This window comes from Pan paniscus, chromosome X, assembly GCF_029289425.2.
Source record: "Pan paniscus chromosome X, NHGRI_mPanPan1-v2.0_pri, whole genome shotgun sequence".
Taxonomy (NCBI): domain Eukaryota; kingdom Metazoa; phylum Chordata; class Mammalia; order Primates; family Hominidae; genus Pan; species Pan paniscus.
The window spans coordinates 23,684,018-23,703,002 of record NC_073272.2 but is presented as its reverse complement, the minus strand read 5'-3'; the positions used below and the strand labels follow the sequence as shown (position 1 = coordinate 23,703,002).

At 37.8% G+C, this 18,985-nt stretch overlaps 1 protein-coding gene across 3 annotated transcripts in view; it reads right to left on the bottom strand.

The window, feature by feature from the left end:
- MBTPS2 (membrane bound transcription factor peptidase, site 2) overlaps positions 1-18,985 on the bottom strand; it is a 94,486-nt gene that overhangs the window by 39,668 nt on the left and 35,833 nt on the right. For 2 of the 3 annotated variants that reach the window (XR_010111204.1, XM_034950718.3), the window contains exons 8-11: positions 15,927-16,021; positions 15,371-15,566; positions 13,086-13,161; positions 11,408-11,626 (exon numbers count right to left, since the gene is read on the bottom strand). Coding sequence is in view for 2 of the 3 variants with exons in the window: in XM_034950718.3 (XP_034806609.1) it covers positions 11,408-11,626; positions 13,086-13,161; positions 15,371-15,566; positions 15,927-16,021 (586 nt within the window). In the remaining variant the exon portion in view is untranslated. Of the gene's footprint in view, positions 1-8,627; positions 11,627-13,085; positions 13,162-15,370; positions 15,567-15,926; positions 16,022-18,985 lie in introns of those variants that run through there. The other variant, XM_057301060.1, reaches the window with a different exon arrangement.

Genomic DNA, 18,985 nt, shown 5'->3' with positions numbered 1-18,985 from the left:
GACATTCAATGCTATTAGCCCAGAGCTGAGCACCCTGTGCCTATTACTCAAGTACCTCTTTGCTGGTAGTTTTAATTTAGAAATGGGGTTGGCTAAGCTTCTTGCAGCTATGCGAGGAATCTGTCTTACTCAGCAAAGATTTCTAAGGTGTCTATTCAAATATTTCTAAGGTGCAAAATAGTGTTCTAGACACCTATGACTCAAGTGATGTTTGATGGACAGCCACATGAGGTTCTCTATCAAAACCATGACAACTATGCTTGCATCCATTTATCCTCCTCTTAGAAAGGGCATCCCTTTTAATGAAGGCTCTATTGTGCCCTGGCTCCCATCTCTTCCCTCAATTATTTTATCTCGGGTCCTTTCCATTAGCACCAAAAACATGCACACAATTCTCCTATTGCTAAAACAATGATAACAACTTTCTCCTACATCCTTCACTAGGTCCCACAGTTTTTCTCTCCTCCCCTTCCAAATTGAACTTCTCGATGGCATTTTCTGTATTTGCAGTCTCTACCCGCACACACCACACCCACTCCACCATCCACCATCCACTCCAACCTGGCTCAACTTCTCCTGCCACACTAGAGTTTCTCTCTCAAGATCATCTATGAACTCTTCTACTACAGGGGTTTCCAACCCCCAGGCCACGGACTGGTACGGGTCCATGGCCTGTTACAAACTGGGCTGCACAGCAGGAGGTGAGCGACGGGTGAGCCAGAGAAGCTTCATCTGTGTTTACAGTTGCTTCTCACTGCTTGCATTACCACCTGAAATCTGCCCGCTATCAGGTCAGTGGCAGCATTAGATTCTCATAGGAGTGAGAACACTATTGTGAACTGTGCATGCAAGGGGCCTAGGTTGTATGCTCCTTATGAGCATCTAATGCCTGATGATCTGTCACTGTCTCCCATCACCCCTAGACGGGGGACCATCTAGTTGCAGGAAAACAAGCTCAGGACTCCCACTGATTCTACATTATGGTGAGTTGTCTAATTATTTCATTATATATTACAATGCCATAATAATAGAAATAAAGCGCACAATAAATGTAATGTGCTTCAATCATCCTGAAACCATCCCCCCCACCTCTGGTCCATGGAAAAATTGTCTCCCACGAAACCAGTCCCTGGTGCCAAAAGGGTTGGGGACTGCTGTTCTACTAGAACCCATGGATATTTTTCAGTCCTCATCCGACATCATTTCTCTTTCAGCAACATCTCATATTATGGACATCCCCCTCTTCTTGACACATTCTCTTCCCTTTCTCTAATACCAAACTCTTACAGTTTTCCTTCTAATTTTCTGAAGCTCCTTTGTTTCCTATTCCTGTACTTTTTTTTTTTTAACTTAAATGCCGTTATTCCTGAGATCTTTATCCTAGGACACCTTCCCTTTTCATTTTTCCCTGTTTTTGCTGGACAATATGCACTTCCATGGGTTCAATTATGTATTTGGGGTGCATCAACTCACAGATGGCATCTCCAACTAATTTCTCCTAAGTTCCAGATCTGTACATACAACTACCTACTCGCCATCTCCACTTGGAAGTCTCTCAGGTATTCAAACTCGAGAGTTCCAAATTGAGGCTGGCCTAGTGGCTCACACCTGTAATTCCAGCACTTTGGGAGACTGAGGCGGGCAGATCACCTGAGGTCAGGAGTTCAAGACCAGCCTGGCCAACATGGTGAAACCCTGTCTCTACCAAAAATACAAAAATTAGCTGGGCGTGGTGGCACACGCCTGTAATCCCAGCTTCTTGGGAGGCTGAGGCAGGAGAATCACTTGAACTCGGGAGGTGGAGGTTGCAGTGAGCCAAGATCGAGCCACTGCACTCCAGCCTGGGTGACAGAATGAGACTCCATCTCAAAAAAAAAAAAAAAAAAAAAAAAAGGAGTTCCAAATTGAACTGCTCCTTTTCTGGTATTCCCTAGCTCTGTCAATGGCATTTCCATCATTTCATTGCCTTCTTGACTCCTTGAACCTAATACACGCCTAACCATCAAATACAGTGGAGTCTACTTTTGGTTTGTTCTCTTCTTCCTTCTGATCTCTACTGCCACCACTGTATTCGCCATCACTGTCATCTCTTGTTGAAGATTACTGAAATAGTCTTTTTTTTTTTTTTTTTTTTTTTTTTTTTTGAGACGGAGTTTCGCTCTTGTCACCCGGGCTGGAGTGAAATGGCATGATCTCGGCTCACTGCAACCTCCACCTCCCAGGTTCAAGCGATTCTCCTGCCTCAGCCTCCCGAGTAGCTGGGATTATAGGTGCCTGCTACCACACCCAGCTAATTTTCATATTTTTAGTAGAGACAGGGTTTCACCATGTTGGCTAGGCTACTCTCGAACTCCTGACCTCATGTGATCCACCCACCTCAGCCTCCCAAAGTGCTGGGATTACAGGCATGAGCCACCACGCCGAGCTGTGAAATAGTCTTCTAACCAATTTCTTTGTTACCAGACTTGCTATTCTCCCATCCATGCTTTACCTTTAGCTGAGATGATCCATCCAAAAGGCAAATCTTGCTTGAAATTTTCAATGACTTCCTATTTGTGATGAGGCTAAAGTGCAGACTCTCCTTAACGTATAAAAACAAATGGGATTTTTTTCTTACAAAATACAAAAGAGAAAAATTATATTATTTACTGCTGTATCCCCAGAGCCTAGAACAGTGCCTGGCACATAATAATTGTGTAATAAACATTTGTTAAATGAATGAAAGACTTTATGTATTGGTTCCAGTGATTAAAGAATAGGCATGAATATGAAAAACGGAACTTTTTAAAACCAATAGCCATCTCTTAGTGTATCATATTTGTAAGACTCGTATTCTAAAGTGTGACAAGCTTAAAAACCAACTACAGTGAGCTCAGAAGAAAAACATTTCAAATAGGAAAAAAGCACAGCTAACCAACTTCTTTTAAACTCATCATTTATTATAAATAGAAAAAACAGTTTAAATCTTATAATAAAATACAAATTCATAGTATCTGCAATACCCCTAATTTTCATGATTTAAATTATGACAATAAAAATTAATGCATGTATTTGAACAAGTAATCAAGAAATGCAATGTTCCATGCTTAATCGTTATATAATGAAAACAGATGAAGATAAAATACTTTAAAATCAGGATATCTGTTCTAAGGACAGATTGCCTTTTTAACCTTTAAAAATGAATAGTAGATGATTCAGAGATAGATAGAAGAGTTAAAGCTCGAAAATCTATGAAGCAAAAAATATTTTAATTAAGAAGGTGGTGAAAACAGTACCTTTAGATAATGATATATGTTAAGGGTAATCTCCAGATTGCTAGTCTATATTGTTTAGGAATGAGAAACACTATTTCCATTAAAAAAAAGCCACCTAAAGGAAAAAAAAAGATTTAAGCAGTCTATTCTAATGAAACACATGAGGTATATACTCATTTCATTGTATTACTGAATTGTAAAAGTAAATTAATAAATAGTTGCCTCTCATATGAAGACTAGCCATCTCTTTTGGATGGCTGGCCAATCATTTGAGGAAAACAAAACATAAGATTATATCCCTACTTTGCACCAACATGAAAATATATCCCACATGGGTTAAAGAGTTAAATATTTTAAAAAATTAGATCACAAAATTATTACAAGAAAATGTGAATATTTATAAAATCTTGGAGTGGGGGAAACTTCCAAAACATATCACCAAAGGCAGTAAACAAAACAAAGATTGACAAACAATAATATATTGAAAACAAAAATAAGCATTATACTTAAATGAAGTTTTAATATATTTACATGTAACAAATCGAATGCTATAGCTGAGCTTACGAGGAAAAGCAGTAAAAAGATAATCCCTCATATGAAAAATGGGCAAAGGTTGTGGATTAAAAAAAAGAAGACAATGGCCAATAAACACATTTTTAAATATTCAACTTTTTTTAAAAATCAAAAAGTACAAATTAAAACAAGATGCCATCTTCGGATACCCAACTAACAGAAAAAAAATTAAATGTATACTATATATATAACCGTTCATGCTTTAAGAAAGTCATCTTTAGGATTTTCCTAAGAGTTTCTAGAATTGTCTAAAGAGTCATAGAATGCAAAAAGATTTAGTTGTAAGGATATTCCTAACAGTTTTATTTATAATGATGCAAAATTAGAAATAATAGGGGTTGATTAAATTATGGCATATTTAACACTGCAATATTATATGGCCACTGAAATAACATTAGAATATTAATAACATAAAAGTGTTTGTAATATATTGTCAAGTTTAAACACTGGCTTACCAGTTTACGCATAATACAACCCTGTTTGTTTTCAATAAATCACAATTTATTTTCATTAACCTGTTCTCTGTGATTAAAATGTATTTCTGGCCGGGCGCGGTGGCTCACGCCTGTAATCCCAGCACTTTGGGAGGCCGAGGCGGGCGGATCACGAGGTCAGGAGATCAAGACCATCCTGGCTAACACGGTAAAACCCCATCTCTACTAAAAATACAAAAAAAAAAAATTAGCCGGGCGCGGTGGCGGGCGCCTGTAGTCCCAGCTACTCGGGAGGCTGAGGCAGGAGAATGGCGTGAACCGGAGAGGCGGAGCTTGCAGTTAGCCGTGATCGCGCCACTGCACTCCGGCCTGGGCGAAAGAGCGAGACTCCGTCTCAAAAACAAAAACAAAAACAAAAACAAAAAAAAAGTGTATTTATTTTCTGATAAGAAATTATTTTTCCATAAAGGCCTATCTCCTTCTGTTCTAACTTCTTTTCCCTAGGTATTTCCTCGACAGAAAAGGGGTACCCTAAACTGGAGAAGGGAATATGTTATAAATTGCAAAGTGCTGCCTCCCATTATAGATTTCTGGTAATACATAAAGGCTAGGAAAAAAGTAGAAGCCATTAAAAGATGGAAACAAAGAGGTTCAAAGGTAAGAAAAGACTGCTAGGAATAAAGTATGAAAGCCAAGGAACTGTAAGGTATGGTCAAATATGTTTGTAAATCCTTTGTAAAAATGTGATTCCTGAACAATGAAAAGGAATAAGAAGGTGACAACCACTGAAGGGAAATAACGGGCAAAGGATATGGATAAGGAATCTACTAAAGCACACACATTTTAACAAAGAAGTTTAAGCTGAGTGCACCTATAATCCCAGCACTTTGGGACCTTGCAAGGCCAAGGCAGGAGGGAGGATCACTTGATCTCAGGAGTTTGAGACCAGCCTGAGCAACATAGCAAGGCCTCTGCCAAAAAAAAAAAAAAAAATATATATATATATATATATACACACACATATATGTGTATATATATACGTATATACATATATATATAACATATATATATAAAACATATATATATATATATAAATTAGCTGGGCATGGTGGCACGTGCATGTGGTCCCAGCTACTCAGGAGGCTGAGGTGGGAGGATTGCTTGAGCCCAGGAGGTCAAGGCTGTAGTGAGCTGTGATCGTGCCAACTGCACTCCAGCCTGGGTGACAGAGCAAGACCCTGTCTCGAAAAAAATTAAAAACTTTAGCCTCTTTTCTAACAACAACAACAAAATGCAAATTAAAATGAACATGTAAAAAACAGATTATTTTGAAATATAAGATCCCAGACCATGCGCAGAGTAGAAAGTTTTTTATTGTCTGATTTGGTGGCTTCAAAGGCCATCCTATCCTGAATTCTCTCCTATATTGGTTTCTCATAGTGCTTCCTTCTGAGTTAATATGCTGTTTTCATAAGACCAGATGTAAATGCTGGCCTATGTTACTATCAGCAAATACACTCATGAACACAGGTTATTTTGACTAGTTACAGGAAGCAAAATCCTTAGCCATTTGCTTAAATACTGCGATTGTTGGTCCATTTTGATTGGGGGAAGAAATGCTTAAAAGAGCCAAGGCCTGCAAGATACTCTGGACAATCAGAACCAGCTTGAAGGCACTGGAAGCCTAGAAGGCATATCAAAAGGAGGCAACATCTAACACCAGTACACACTGAGATCTCAGGGCAAATTAAGTCCTAATCCTGCATTCTGAAAATAAGTACTTTAAGTTCATAATACCAGTAATGACTTGAGCATCCCAGGCACCATATTAACTACTTTATGTAAGCTGTTGTATATAATAGTCTTCAAAAGAAAATACTATGATGTTTATTTTAAGGATAGTTAAGTCTATATAGAAAAATAAACCTCGATTCCCTACCTCATATCATATATTCCAGAAATTAAAGATCTCATCATGAAAGTACAACTTTAAAGCAAATAGAAGAAAATGTAAGAGAATACTGTTGTGACTCTGGGACAGGACAGGACTTTTTCAATAAGACCCACAAAACACAAACAATAACTCAAGAAATTAAGGGATCTTACTATATTAAACTAAAGATCATTGTTCAACAAACAACCTCATAAATAAAATTTACTGACGAGTGACAAACTGGGAAAAGTTATTTGCAGCATCTACAATGGACAAGAGATTGATATCTAGGACTTGGGTTGTTCTGGAAGTAGACTGATATCTGGAACATGGGTTGTTCTGAATATTTGTAAAACATAGCAAATATTTTAGGCTTTTGGTTATATGATCTCTGTTGCACCTGCTCAACACAGCCATTGTAGCACAAAAGCAGCCATCAAATACATGAATGAATGTGTTCCAATAAAACACAATAAAAGTTTATGTACAAAAATTGGCAGTGAGCAAGATTTGGCCTGCAGGCCATAATTTGTTGACCTCCAATCTAGAATGTACGAGAAATTTCTATGGATCAAACAGAAAAAATTAGCACACACAATAGAAAACTGGGCAAAGGATATCAATAAGCAAGTGGCAGAATGAAAAATCCAAAGGGCTAAACAAGTATATGAATGTGCAACTCTATTAATAATCTAAGAAATGCAAATTAAAATGAAATGTTATTTTTTTTGAAATGTCATTTTAAACCCAACAGATTTGTCAGAACATGGAAGTCAGATAATCCAGATGGAGGCAAGGGTGTGGGCAAACATGGAACCCTCATGCCTTGCCAGTAAGAGGGTCAGTTACAAAAAGACATTTTTGGAGGGCAATCTAGCAGTGCTAAGGGAAACCAAGTATGTGTTTCCATACTCCAAATAAAGGGGGGGCTCTTTGATAAAGGGCAGCAGGAAGCCTTATAACATTACGCAAACATTATGTTTACTTTGTAATTAAAGACAATATACACGATCTTTATTTTTCTCATTTCACTTTGGATGGACAAAAATATCACCATAGACTGTCACTAGTCTACAAACCAGAATGTGTTTTAGAAATGAAGAAATTCTTAATATTCTTAGAGTCTAATTCTTTTAGAGTTCCATATCTTTAAGAGAATTAGCTTTAGAATGCTTGATTAGATTAATAGGATGCTAAATTTAAGATAAAGTGAGAGTTCAATTTTATACTGTGGAGAGCCAATTACAGGGTTCTACTCTTAGATCCTTCTAGGTTTTCCCTCCTCTACAGTGTCAGGAGCATGTCAGTAGAAAAGTTTGAGAAGCATTCAGTTAATAAGAAGGGACAATTATTGGCTATCCATCAATCTTTAGCTAAATAAAACTAACATATATGGGTGTTTTTTCCTCCCTTTAATGGAAAATTAAATTATACAATATAACCTGCTTCGTAATTAGCCATTTTTTTCCTACCTCCACCCCAAGTATAACTTATTGTAGCACTGAGTTCTGAAACAGAGGGGTTTCCTTTCATTGAATTCATATGTCATGGTCTGATAAAATATACAATGGATTATTCAAATTAGTATGACCCCAACAGCAAGAGTAGCTTGCAAATGCACTGATTAAAAAGGCTTATTGTCTCAAAGAAAGTATATTTACATGCTTAAAAATAACTGTTATTCAACTCTATTACGTTGCTGAAAACCATTCCAGAGTTAAAATAGTTGTGAAATAACTAAAACACATTCCCCCCCAGTCTTTTATCACATGCACATTTACTTAAAAAGTTAGATTATACGAAAGCGTATGCATACTGTTTGATCCGACATTAAGAGAAAAATAGTTTACATGCAATTAAATACTTCAAAGTTAACACATAAAGAGAGAATTTGATAGTATTTAATTATATCTCAATAAAGCTGTTAAAAAGTGGCTTAATCAGTCATCTAGTCTTGTGGTGTAATGGGATCAGAGGCAAGAAGTAGTGGAATGAGGCTAACCAGTCAAAAACTGGGCTACATTCCTAGCCTATTTTATCTGGCCCTTACTACCAGAGAGAGAAAGAGAGAGAGAGAGTATGGGAGGAAGCACTAGGGCAAAAGGTCAAGAAGAACCAAATGCCATAGTTAAAACATTCTCTTTCAAGAATTCCTAACTGACAGCAGACTTTTCTGTCAGACACAGTAATGAAAGGAAACATGATAGTCCTCTTTCTTTACCCATAAACCAGCCATTTCCAAGACAGTAGCGAGTGCACAGGAGCCTCATTTAAAAGACTTATTTTCAAGGCCTGCAACGACTTTCAGGTATAGATTATACGAATGAAAACTGAAGGCTGGTTCTAGAATCAAGAATTTAAAAATGATTAAGATCTTGCTTTATGTAATAGGAACAATTTTGATAGAAAAGAGTTCAAAAAAGACAACACATAGACGATGATAAACACAAAATGCTGGTACACATTTATTCTTTTATTGCTAAACATCAAATGCCGGCAATTACGATACCTTCAAGTTAAAGCTTAAGAATGAATTACAGGACAGTCAGAAGATTTATAGAAAAAAACACCTGTGCACCATTAGTATGTGAACATTCAATAAATACCATAGGACAAAGTTATGACTGAGAGCCACAATATCTATGAAGCACATGTTTACAATTTGCTGTTAGAACAGACAATGACCTGTAAGAGCGATTATCAAAAGGTCAAGTTTAACTGCATGTCTTTTCAAACTGAGATGCTGAAAAGAATATATACATTCTTTACAGATTGTAGGTGATTAAAAAAAACTGTCAAAAATGTAAACAATGCAGAGTAGGAACACTGAGAATAAAGTTTTACTGTTGAACAAAGTGACAACACAGAAAGAACACTTCCTTCAATCCTCAAAATAATCCATTTTTCCAATCACTCTACAGAAACCACAGTGGATTCTTTCCATGAAGATGATAATATGCCAGGGACACAAAGACCCTCCAAGTTATTTTTTTATGTGAACATATATTTACAGTAAATATTCAATAATACTTTTTACAGCTTACTTAAATAGAAACATGCTTTTTCTAATCCATAAATAACACTAATCATTATCCATTCAACTGCATTTATTAAGTACTTATGTCTCATGCACTGTGCCAGGGATGCAAAGATGAATATGATATGGTCCTTGCTGTAGAAGTGCCCACAACCAAGCTAAAGAAGAAAACACGTAACATTTTCTTTCTTACATAATGAGGCCAGTTTTATACAAATGGTACTGATCTGCTCTTTCCTAGTAAAGTGGTTCCCAAATCCTGATCCTATGGGTCAACAGATCAAAATGTTTAACAGTTGAAATAAAATGAGATTTGGGTTTCGTTTTTTTACTCAGAAAAATAAATTAATGAATAAGATTTCCTCTATTAAAATTTTTTCTTGGTTTTTAAAAAACTGACTTGCACATATACAACCTTTTCATTAGTAAAATTGCTTAGTTCATGCAATCAAATTAATTATATAAGTATTTCATGGCATTCTCCAAGCTCTACTACTTGAACAGGTCTGACTGAGCATTACTATGCTAATGTACTCTGATACCAAATGATTGTCTACCTAAAAATAGAACAAATACTGTATTTTCTGGAATAAACCAATAATTCGTATGGTTTTAGTACTGGTATTAACTGATGACCCAAGTCATTAATAAAATGTTAAAATTATATTCAACATCTAATTACTGTTAAGGCAAATTTGTAATACAATCTAAAAAGTTTCTTAAAAATGATTAAAAAGTTTTAGTGCTTACAGAGCAACTCAATAATCTGAAAAAGGTAACCCCATGGAATACATCACTCAGTAAAGAAGTTGGATAGATGGCTATTAATGAGTTATTGCCCTTAGTCACTTCTGAGTACACAAGAGAAGCATGTATTTTCCATCAAAGAAACAGCAAGCTCATATACTCCTAGGACCAATAGCTTCACACTGGCCTGCTGACTTCCCAAATTTCCCAGGGCTGCATCTCCACTCCAAAAGACCTCAAAGCAGGCGTGGCTCTTCTGGGCTCAAGAATCAGTTCCCAAGCCCTGGAAAATCCACGTTTGTACTCACGTATAGCCATTCTCACTATACTACCAAGTCTTCTGTGGACCCAGAGAGGTAGCTTAGGAGAGAGACAGAAAACAAGGACTAGGTACTTAATAACCTGACACAGAAAAACATGGGAGCCGCTGGTGAGGACAGAGTATGGCTCAGAGTTTAAGGTCATTGCTTCTTGGAGACAGGAACCCAGGAGCTAGGCCCCAGATGTCCTGAGCAGCACAAGAGAAAATGTTTACCCTGGAAGGGTTCCAAGCTTCAAAGCTCTATAGAGAATGGGAAGTAGGACTGCTGAAGATCCTCTGGGGTGTCTTGTGATCTGTCAGGAGACCCGGCCTAGTTCCGAAGTTCAACCCCAACTGCCTCCCTCTGCTCACATGCTGCTGGTGTGTGATGCTTCCTGCAGCTCACTGTGGATGTCAAAGCTAGTGCTGCTTTATGAGGGGGCAGAGACACCTTATAAAAGGTGCAACTCTTGTGGGGCAAAACATGTCTCACGATATCATAGGCCCTACTTCCTGTTTTGTTCATTTATTTGGTATCATTTGACAAAGATTTTTCACTTTCACGTCAGCAGATTCTTCTATAGAATTTTACTAATTGTAATCAGACCTCAGCTTTCAGAGCACAAAATAATACACCATTAAGTTTTAAAATACTTTTCAAACAAGACAAAGGACAAGAGATACAGGCCAAGACAATGGTCATCCTTCCACTTGGCCAAAGTCTGGTCTCCTTCAAATTTTGATTAATGATGCTTTTGTAAGAAGTTTTTCCCAATTAATTCCACCCAGTTCTGTTCTCCTTTACACTATTTCAACACAATATGTAATCACACAAAACGGTATTACATGAATTTGCACTTGCTTAGATATTATTCCACAAGCATCTGGGTACATTCAGTCCTAAATTAGAATATAGTTAGGGACTATGCGTTTCATTTCTTCTGCTTATCTTCTACCACAGAGTTTGGGTACTCTGGATATGGGAGGAGCTCAGGGTTGTTGGCTAAGATGTAATTTTAAGGAAACACTTTATATTTCATACCAAGTAAGAATTTCAATGGCAATGAATATTACCACATAGCTGTATACTGTAACTCAGGGATTCTGTCAGATGAGTGCAAACATTACCGTGCTGTAACCATCCAGAGTCCCAGGGTCACATTGGCAGCCAAAAGTACACTGCCACCCAGCAAGATGAAAAACCCTATTAGATCTTTGACATCATTGTCTCCAATCACTGAGGTAAGGGTGGCATCCAAGAAAGAGTTTAGAATCCATTGTCCATCCAAAGCAAAGCAGGGTACTGCATTAACAATAGCCAGAGCTCCTGAGAGGGAAATCAGGTACCTGGGTTAAAATCAGTTAAGGAACCAACTGTGAGAGGTCTGAGTAGAAACCATATTTCTATGAGTCAGAAGATATTTTACTGTGACTGAATTTGAGATTACACTTGACTTCTCTACTTTCTTTAAATCTCTGCCATTCCTTCTTAGATCTCTACTACTTAAAAAAAATGAGTTTATATTATTTCAAAGTTCAAAAACCTTGACTAGAAAAATAAAGGCCAACCACTTATAAACTAAGCCAATCTATAATGAACTCGTAGGAAGACTAAGTCTTTCTAATCCTTTAATGATACAACAGGGAAAGGAATGTGGAAGGAATAAGAAATAAGGGGAAAATTACTCTTTGGGCCTTACAAAGTATTACTTTATATTAGGAAACAAAGACTTTGGTCCTTGAAGCCTACTTTATTTTACTACCCTCTATAAGGTTATAGCATAAGTCTCTTTGTGACAAAGCTGCAGAGTCTATAAAATACAATCTTTTTTGTTGTTGTTGTTGAGATGGAGTCTAGCTCTGTCGCCCAGGCTGGAGTGCAGTGGAGCGATCTTGGCTCACTGCAACCTCTGCCTCCCGGGTTCAAGTGATTATCCTGTCTCAACCTCCTGAGTAGCTGGGACTACAGGTGCATGCCAAGACACCCGGCTAATTTTTGTGTTTTTAGTAGAGATGGGGTTTCGCCATATTGATCAGGCTGGTCTTGAACTCCTGATCTCAGGTGATCCACCTGCCTCGGCCTCCCAAAGTGCTGGGATTACAGGTGTGAGCCACCGCGCCTGGCCACAATCTTGATTAAACACATTTTTTAAAAATAACTGCTCATTTGTTTTCCATTTCTTTTTTTAATTTAAATAATTGAGGAAAGACATTAAAAAATTTAAAAGCGACAAAAATAAAGAACTCTTCCACAATTTTCCAGTAATTCAATTCTGCATAATAATTAATATGAAAAAATTCATCTTTTATGTGCAATCATAATATGCGAAAGACCACATAAGATTTGGCCCTCTGAATTGCTATCTTAGTAGTTGAAACCAGCTCGATCTTTCTTGTGCATTCCTCCCTGGGATTTACATAATTCCTGGTTATGCGATTACATTCTCTATTTGGTCAGAACTAACAATCTCGGATGGGGCAGAATTCATTACCTCAGTAGTAACTGAAGCTTCCATCCTTTATAAACTTACTAAAATGTTTTAGACTTGTAAATTCAATTCTCAATTTGTATTCTGGGTTCTTTCCCTTCTATATCTAAACCTTTCTCACTCTGATTAATCTTTCTCCTCTGACTTCTTCCCTCCTGGGTACAATCTGATCTTTTTCATCTTTCAAGACTCTTTTTTAGTTGTTAGCAATTAAGTGATACTTGTGAGGTCTATCTTTGTAATGCTGTATTCAAGGTAACATTGATCAAGATCCAAGTAACATACTTTTAAAACATGTTTCACACCAGAAAGGATACTTGACAAATGTCTCCACAACCACTGGCAGATCTATGCTTAGAAAGTTAAAACGTGGGATAAAACTGGTGATGCTCACTGAAAAAGAAAAATAAGGAATAATAAATATTATTCATACCAGAGAAGCAACAGCATTATGAATTCTACCATATGGTTAAAAATTGGGCTAGCAGATTAAACTGATTGAGAAAGCCCTTCCTAAACGTATGCAGGCCATATACCTCATATATAAAAGCAATCAATACTTCTAGAACATCTAATAAAAACAGCAGAATGAAAAAATACGTCCCAGTGTGTACTTACATTTTGAGGCGAGAGTAAGAAATTTACATTAAGAGTCCTTACCCTTTCAAAGAGGTATAACCTTAAAATTACATTTACTCCTACTATTATGCTACTTAACCTCTTTCAGGTCTTTTTTTTTTCTTCATGGCTAAACCAAGGATTAAGATGAGGGGATTTAAAGTCTCATCTACTCTGTGGATTCCATAATCCTGTTTTTGTTCAAAACATTTTAAAACTACCTTGTAATTAGTCAGAACTCACAGTACACATTCCTGAATTACCCCCACTAGGGACATTTATTCATTTATTGAGGTTTTATTTCATAGTTACAGTCTACAGTAATTTAGTGTCAAACTAATAGATAAGAAAAATGACCTCGGTTGTATCTCAGGATGTGACTATGGAGCAATGAGAGAGTCTTTTAAAGAGTGACATAGGCTGCGTGCGGTGCCTCACGCCGTAATCCCAGCACTTTGGGAGACCAAGGCGGGCAGATCACCTGAAGTCAGGAGTTTGAGACCAGCCTGACCAATATGGTGAAACCCTGTCTCTACCAAAAATACCAAACATTAGCTGGGCGTAGTGGTGGGCACCTGTAATCCCAGCTACTCTGGAGGCTGAGGCAGGAGAATTGCTTGAACCCGGGAGGCAGAGGCTGCAGTGAGCCGAGATTGCGCCATTGCACTCCAGGCTGGGCAACAAGAGCGAAACTCCGTCTCAAAAAAAAAAAAAAAAAAAAAAAAAAGAATAACATAAAACCCACATATCCATTAACTATGAATGAATAAAGAAAATGTGGTCTATCCATACAAAGGAATATCATTTGGCCTTAAAAAGAATGAAGTACTAATTCATGCCACAACACAGATAAACCTTGAAAACATTAAGCTACATCAAAGAAGCTAGTCATAAAATATTCCATTTATATGAAATGACCAGAACAGGCAAATTTATAGAAACAGAAAGTAGATTGGAGATTGCCAAGGGCTGGGGGTGTTGGGGAGATACAGGGAGTGACTACTTAATGGTTATGGAGTTTCTTTTTGGGGTGATGAAAATATTCTGCAGCTAGCTTGTGGTAATGGTTGCACAACTCAATATATTAAAAATCACTGGGCCGGGCACAGTGCCTCTTGCCTGTAATCCCAGCACTTTTGGAGGCTGAGGAGGGAGAATTGCTTGAGCTCAGGAGTTTGAGACCAGCCTGGGTAACAAAGTGAGACTCCGTCTCTACAAAACCCAAAAAATTAGCCCAGCACAGTGGCACACGTCTGTAGTCCCAGCTACTTGGGAGGCTGAGGTGGGAGGATCACTTGAGCCCGAGGTGTGGAGGTTGCAGTGAGCCAAGATTGAGCCACTGCATTCCAGTCTGGGCGACAGAGTGAGAATCTGTCTCAAAACAAAACAAAAACAAACAAACAAACAAAACCCCACTGAATTGTAAACTTTAATGGGTAAATCGCATGGTAAACTATTTAAAAAATCTTGTACAACAAAGTGAGTTAGACTACATGATCTTTAGCCATAAAGAACTTAGTCCAATGATGCTGCCACTGCTAAAATGATTATGCTGGCCCAGTTTTCAAAGTATATTCATATGAAAGTCATGTGTCACACATAAATTACAGTTACATCCCCATGCATCCTGGCATTCTCTAGGGTATGTTGCTCTTGCCTGTTTTGGGGAGCTTGTATAAATTTAATAAACTCTCAGAGGACATCTGAGAGATCACCTTTTTGACCTGGGCATAAATGGTAGGGAAGGAAAAATGTGTCACTCTCCATAGGCAGGCATGGATTCAGCTCCACCTTACTTTATAAATTCAGATTATCTTCCTACTGCATAATTTTCACTTAATGCTTAAGAACAAGTTAACAAGACTTTGATAAATGATCAAATTTATAATAAATGTATTAATTTAAGGATTTGTAGTGAGTTTCTACCACTGAGACTATATGTGATCTTAATGATTTTCTAAGGGTCTACCACAAAAATACTCACCTGTGTAGTGAAGATGCAGAGGATGTCCTACGTATAACATATCAATTTGAGGTGGGTGTTTTACTTTTATTAAGCGAGTGTGAGTTTCCAAAGAAGGTATTATACAGAAACTTGAACTTGAGCTTTTTTTACAGTCTTTATTGGTTCTGCAAACTTGAGTTGCTTCAACTGCTTTCCGGGCAGGAAGACATGTATGCTATAAATAAAATATTAATCAGTCAATATTAAAAATGATTAATAAAAACCTAAGTTACATTCCTTCAATATTTTTCATGTCACCTAGCATATCAGGAATGAGGTTCATATAAAAGAAATGCCATTTATGTGCATCTACTATAAAATAGATTCAAGTACCCCATTTGGGTCAAATAAGATATTATCACTATAAATTTTTAAGGATTTTCAGATGAAATGTGACATGTGAAATGTAGAGATTTTAATAAAATGATACAAATAGAGCAAAAGAGAGAAGTTTCCATAGATTCCATTTTAGCTCTATATGCTTATTTTTTAGTAATTATATCAGACAAGCAAGACTGCTTCAGGGACAACTTACCAAACGCTTATTAAAATTATTTCTGTAGGAAAAGCACACATCTGTGAGGCTGTGATTGTTACAGCATTCAGTTGAACCATCTAGTCGTTTGTATGCTAAAGAGAAATACACTCTTTATTAGAGTCTCTTATATAAAAATACATTTGTAACAAAAAATGCCTTTAAGACAAAAAGAATAAGTAAAATGGCATATGAATTTAGAAGCAACTGTATAATTCAGAGTTCAGCTTGAGGGCTACTTGCTGCAGTTTGATTTTACATTACTAAAAGAGATCCATTCAATTTTAAATCATGAAGCAGCAGTTACCCTAGATTAGTTGTCCTCATATAAACTGAGCTACCCATAAAGCCGGAGTTGCAGTGTCTCAGTAGGTTTCACAATAATAAGTCCGGCTGGTCAAGCACAAACACTTAATAAACTACTATTATGTGCCTGAATGCCAATGATCCAACATTACTGCTGAACCCCTGCACTGTGGTGCTGGTAAACAGAGGGGGCCAGAGGTTGCCTAAGACGTCCCCATTATATCCAAATACCGATTCTACCCCAGGCTTACTTTGGGGCTCCCCCTAGAGAACCAGAGATGCCCAATTTGACCCACAGATGTGCACATACCCGCCTGTACACCAGTAATCCAGTTACCATTTTTGGAAGACAACAGCAATGGGGCAACTGTTCATTCCATTTATTTACTTAGATAGAGTCTCGCTCTGTCACCCAGGCTGGAGTACAGTGGCACGATCTCTGCTCACTGTAACCTCCACCTCCTGGGCTCAAGCAATTCTCCTGCCTCAGCCTCCTGAGTAGCTGGGACTACAGGCATGCGCCACTGCACCCGGCTAATTTTTGTATTTTTAGTAGACATGGGGTTTCACCATGTTGGCCAGGCTGGTCTCGAACTCCCGACCTCAAGTGATCTGCCCACCTCGGCCTCCCAAAGTGCTGAGATTACAGGCGTGAGCTATTGCGCCTGGCTTATTTATTTTTTAAAGTTCTTTAGTAGACTGCTTTATTTGGGAGCAGAATAAGGAATCTACTTCACTTATAAGGTGGGACAAAAAATGATTTCATGTATTTATTTAGGAATGTTTGCTGCATTCCAACACATCAAACTGGTAAAGTATAAATTTATGGGTGGCAAGGACCAATTAAATGTGAATCTTGAATATAAACTACCATACTCAGATGTGCTGATGAAAATAGACTCAAGCGCCAAATTATCCCTGTTTCTCAGGACTACAAAAAGCTTTTCTATTACAAGAGTGCCTTCAGGAGCACTTAGCATGAAAATCTTAGTTGATATGCAATGTAATTTTAATTTTATAAAAATTTTGTATTTCAGCCAAAGTTTTTGCTTGCTTGTTTTTAAATAGTTTTTTGTTTTGTTTTACTCTATTGTTTGAGGAAGACATCTTTGTATTGGTTATACTGGATTTCCCCTAGGCATACACTGTCGCTCTATCTCCTTGGCCAAAACATAGCAAAGGACCAAACAGAGGCAAAGGAAACTAACTGATGATTGGCTGTATGGGTAATTTTGTTCTTTGTTCTGTTTTCTTTTCTTTTTTTTTTTTGAGACAGAGTCTCACTCTGTCACCCAGGCTGGAGTACAGTGGCGTGATCTTGGCTCACTGCAACCTCTGCCTCCCGGTTCAAGTGATTCTCCCGCCTCAGCCTTCTGAGTAGCTGAGATTACAGGCACGTGCCACCATGCCCAGCTAATTTTTTTGTATTTTTAGTAGCAATGGGGTTTCACCATGTTGGCCAGGCTGGTCTTGAACTCCTGGCCTCAAGTGATCCACCCACCTGGGCCTCCCAAAGTGCTGGGATTACAGGCATGAGCCACTGAGCTGGCCTGTTCTGTTTTCTTATCATAACTGAATGGGTATTTAATATTGAGTGAGGAGCAGTATTTAAAACATTAAAGGAGACTGTGAGCATCTAATGACACAGACAAATGCTAGCCTATAATCATCTGTCAGCCCTAATGGTAAAGTATAAGGTAAAAAGTTGTTTAGGAATTCTTTAGAAAAATCAATCCAAGCTAAAACCCTCAGTATTCTCTTTGATCAGATTGCCAAGTCCCATGGATTTTTACCTCCTCCTCATTTTTCTCCTTACCTATTCCCACTTGAGTGCAGACTAATTCCTTCTCACTTTTAAACTACCTTATCTCATATGATTCTCTTCCTAAACTGAATTACTGGCAGTTCCTTGACCACCTTCTATTCTATGGTGCTGAGGTCCATGTCCATCTTGACCTCCTAAAAGTAAACTCACTGTTGACGGCCAGTTCAAGGGCTGATGCTGTGAAACCTGCCTTCATCTTCTCAGTCAAGACTGTTATCATTTCCCAGTATTGCCTGTCATTACTTAAATTTAAACTTGTACTGTAATAATGTGGGTATGGTCTGTTTTTCTGACTCAACTTTGAGCTCCCTGAGGGAAAGGTTTCTCAGTGTCTTATATAAGGTGGATTACTCAATATACACTGAATACATAAATGATGTTCTACCCGATTTGCCTTTGCATCAGTAATGATCTTAAAATGTTTACAGCTGATGCTTAATTACTAACTTTTCTTAAGAGGACTGGGTACAATACAGAATTGGAAGTCAGGAATTTATTATCGCTAATGATACGGCATGTTTGCTAATATAAATGCTTAAATGGGCCAAGCAGGTACCAAATAAATGAAGTGGATCATATGCAGAAAAAACAAAGTGGTGGGAACTGTGAGGAACTAGAAAATACATGGCCTGTTCTAGGGGATTAGCAGCCAGGCCACTCAATTTGGGGCCCAGAATCGACAGATCTTCCATTTTGTCCCAACAGAAACCAGAAATCTGAACCTTCATGTGAAGCCTGTTGAAGTTTAAACATTGGCAGCCAATTAGAAATTTAAAAACACTGGGCAAGCCAAAGCAAATACATCTGCTAAGGCTGGATTTGGCCTGGAGGCTGCCACCAATTTGTGATCTCTGGTTTTTTCTTCCTCTGGCATTTATTCCAAGCAAAACAGAAATCCATGGCTGTGGCGTCCCTGACAAGATTAAGT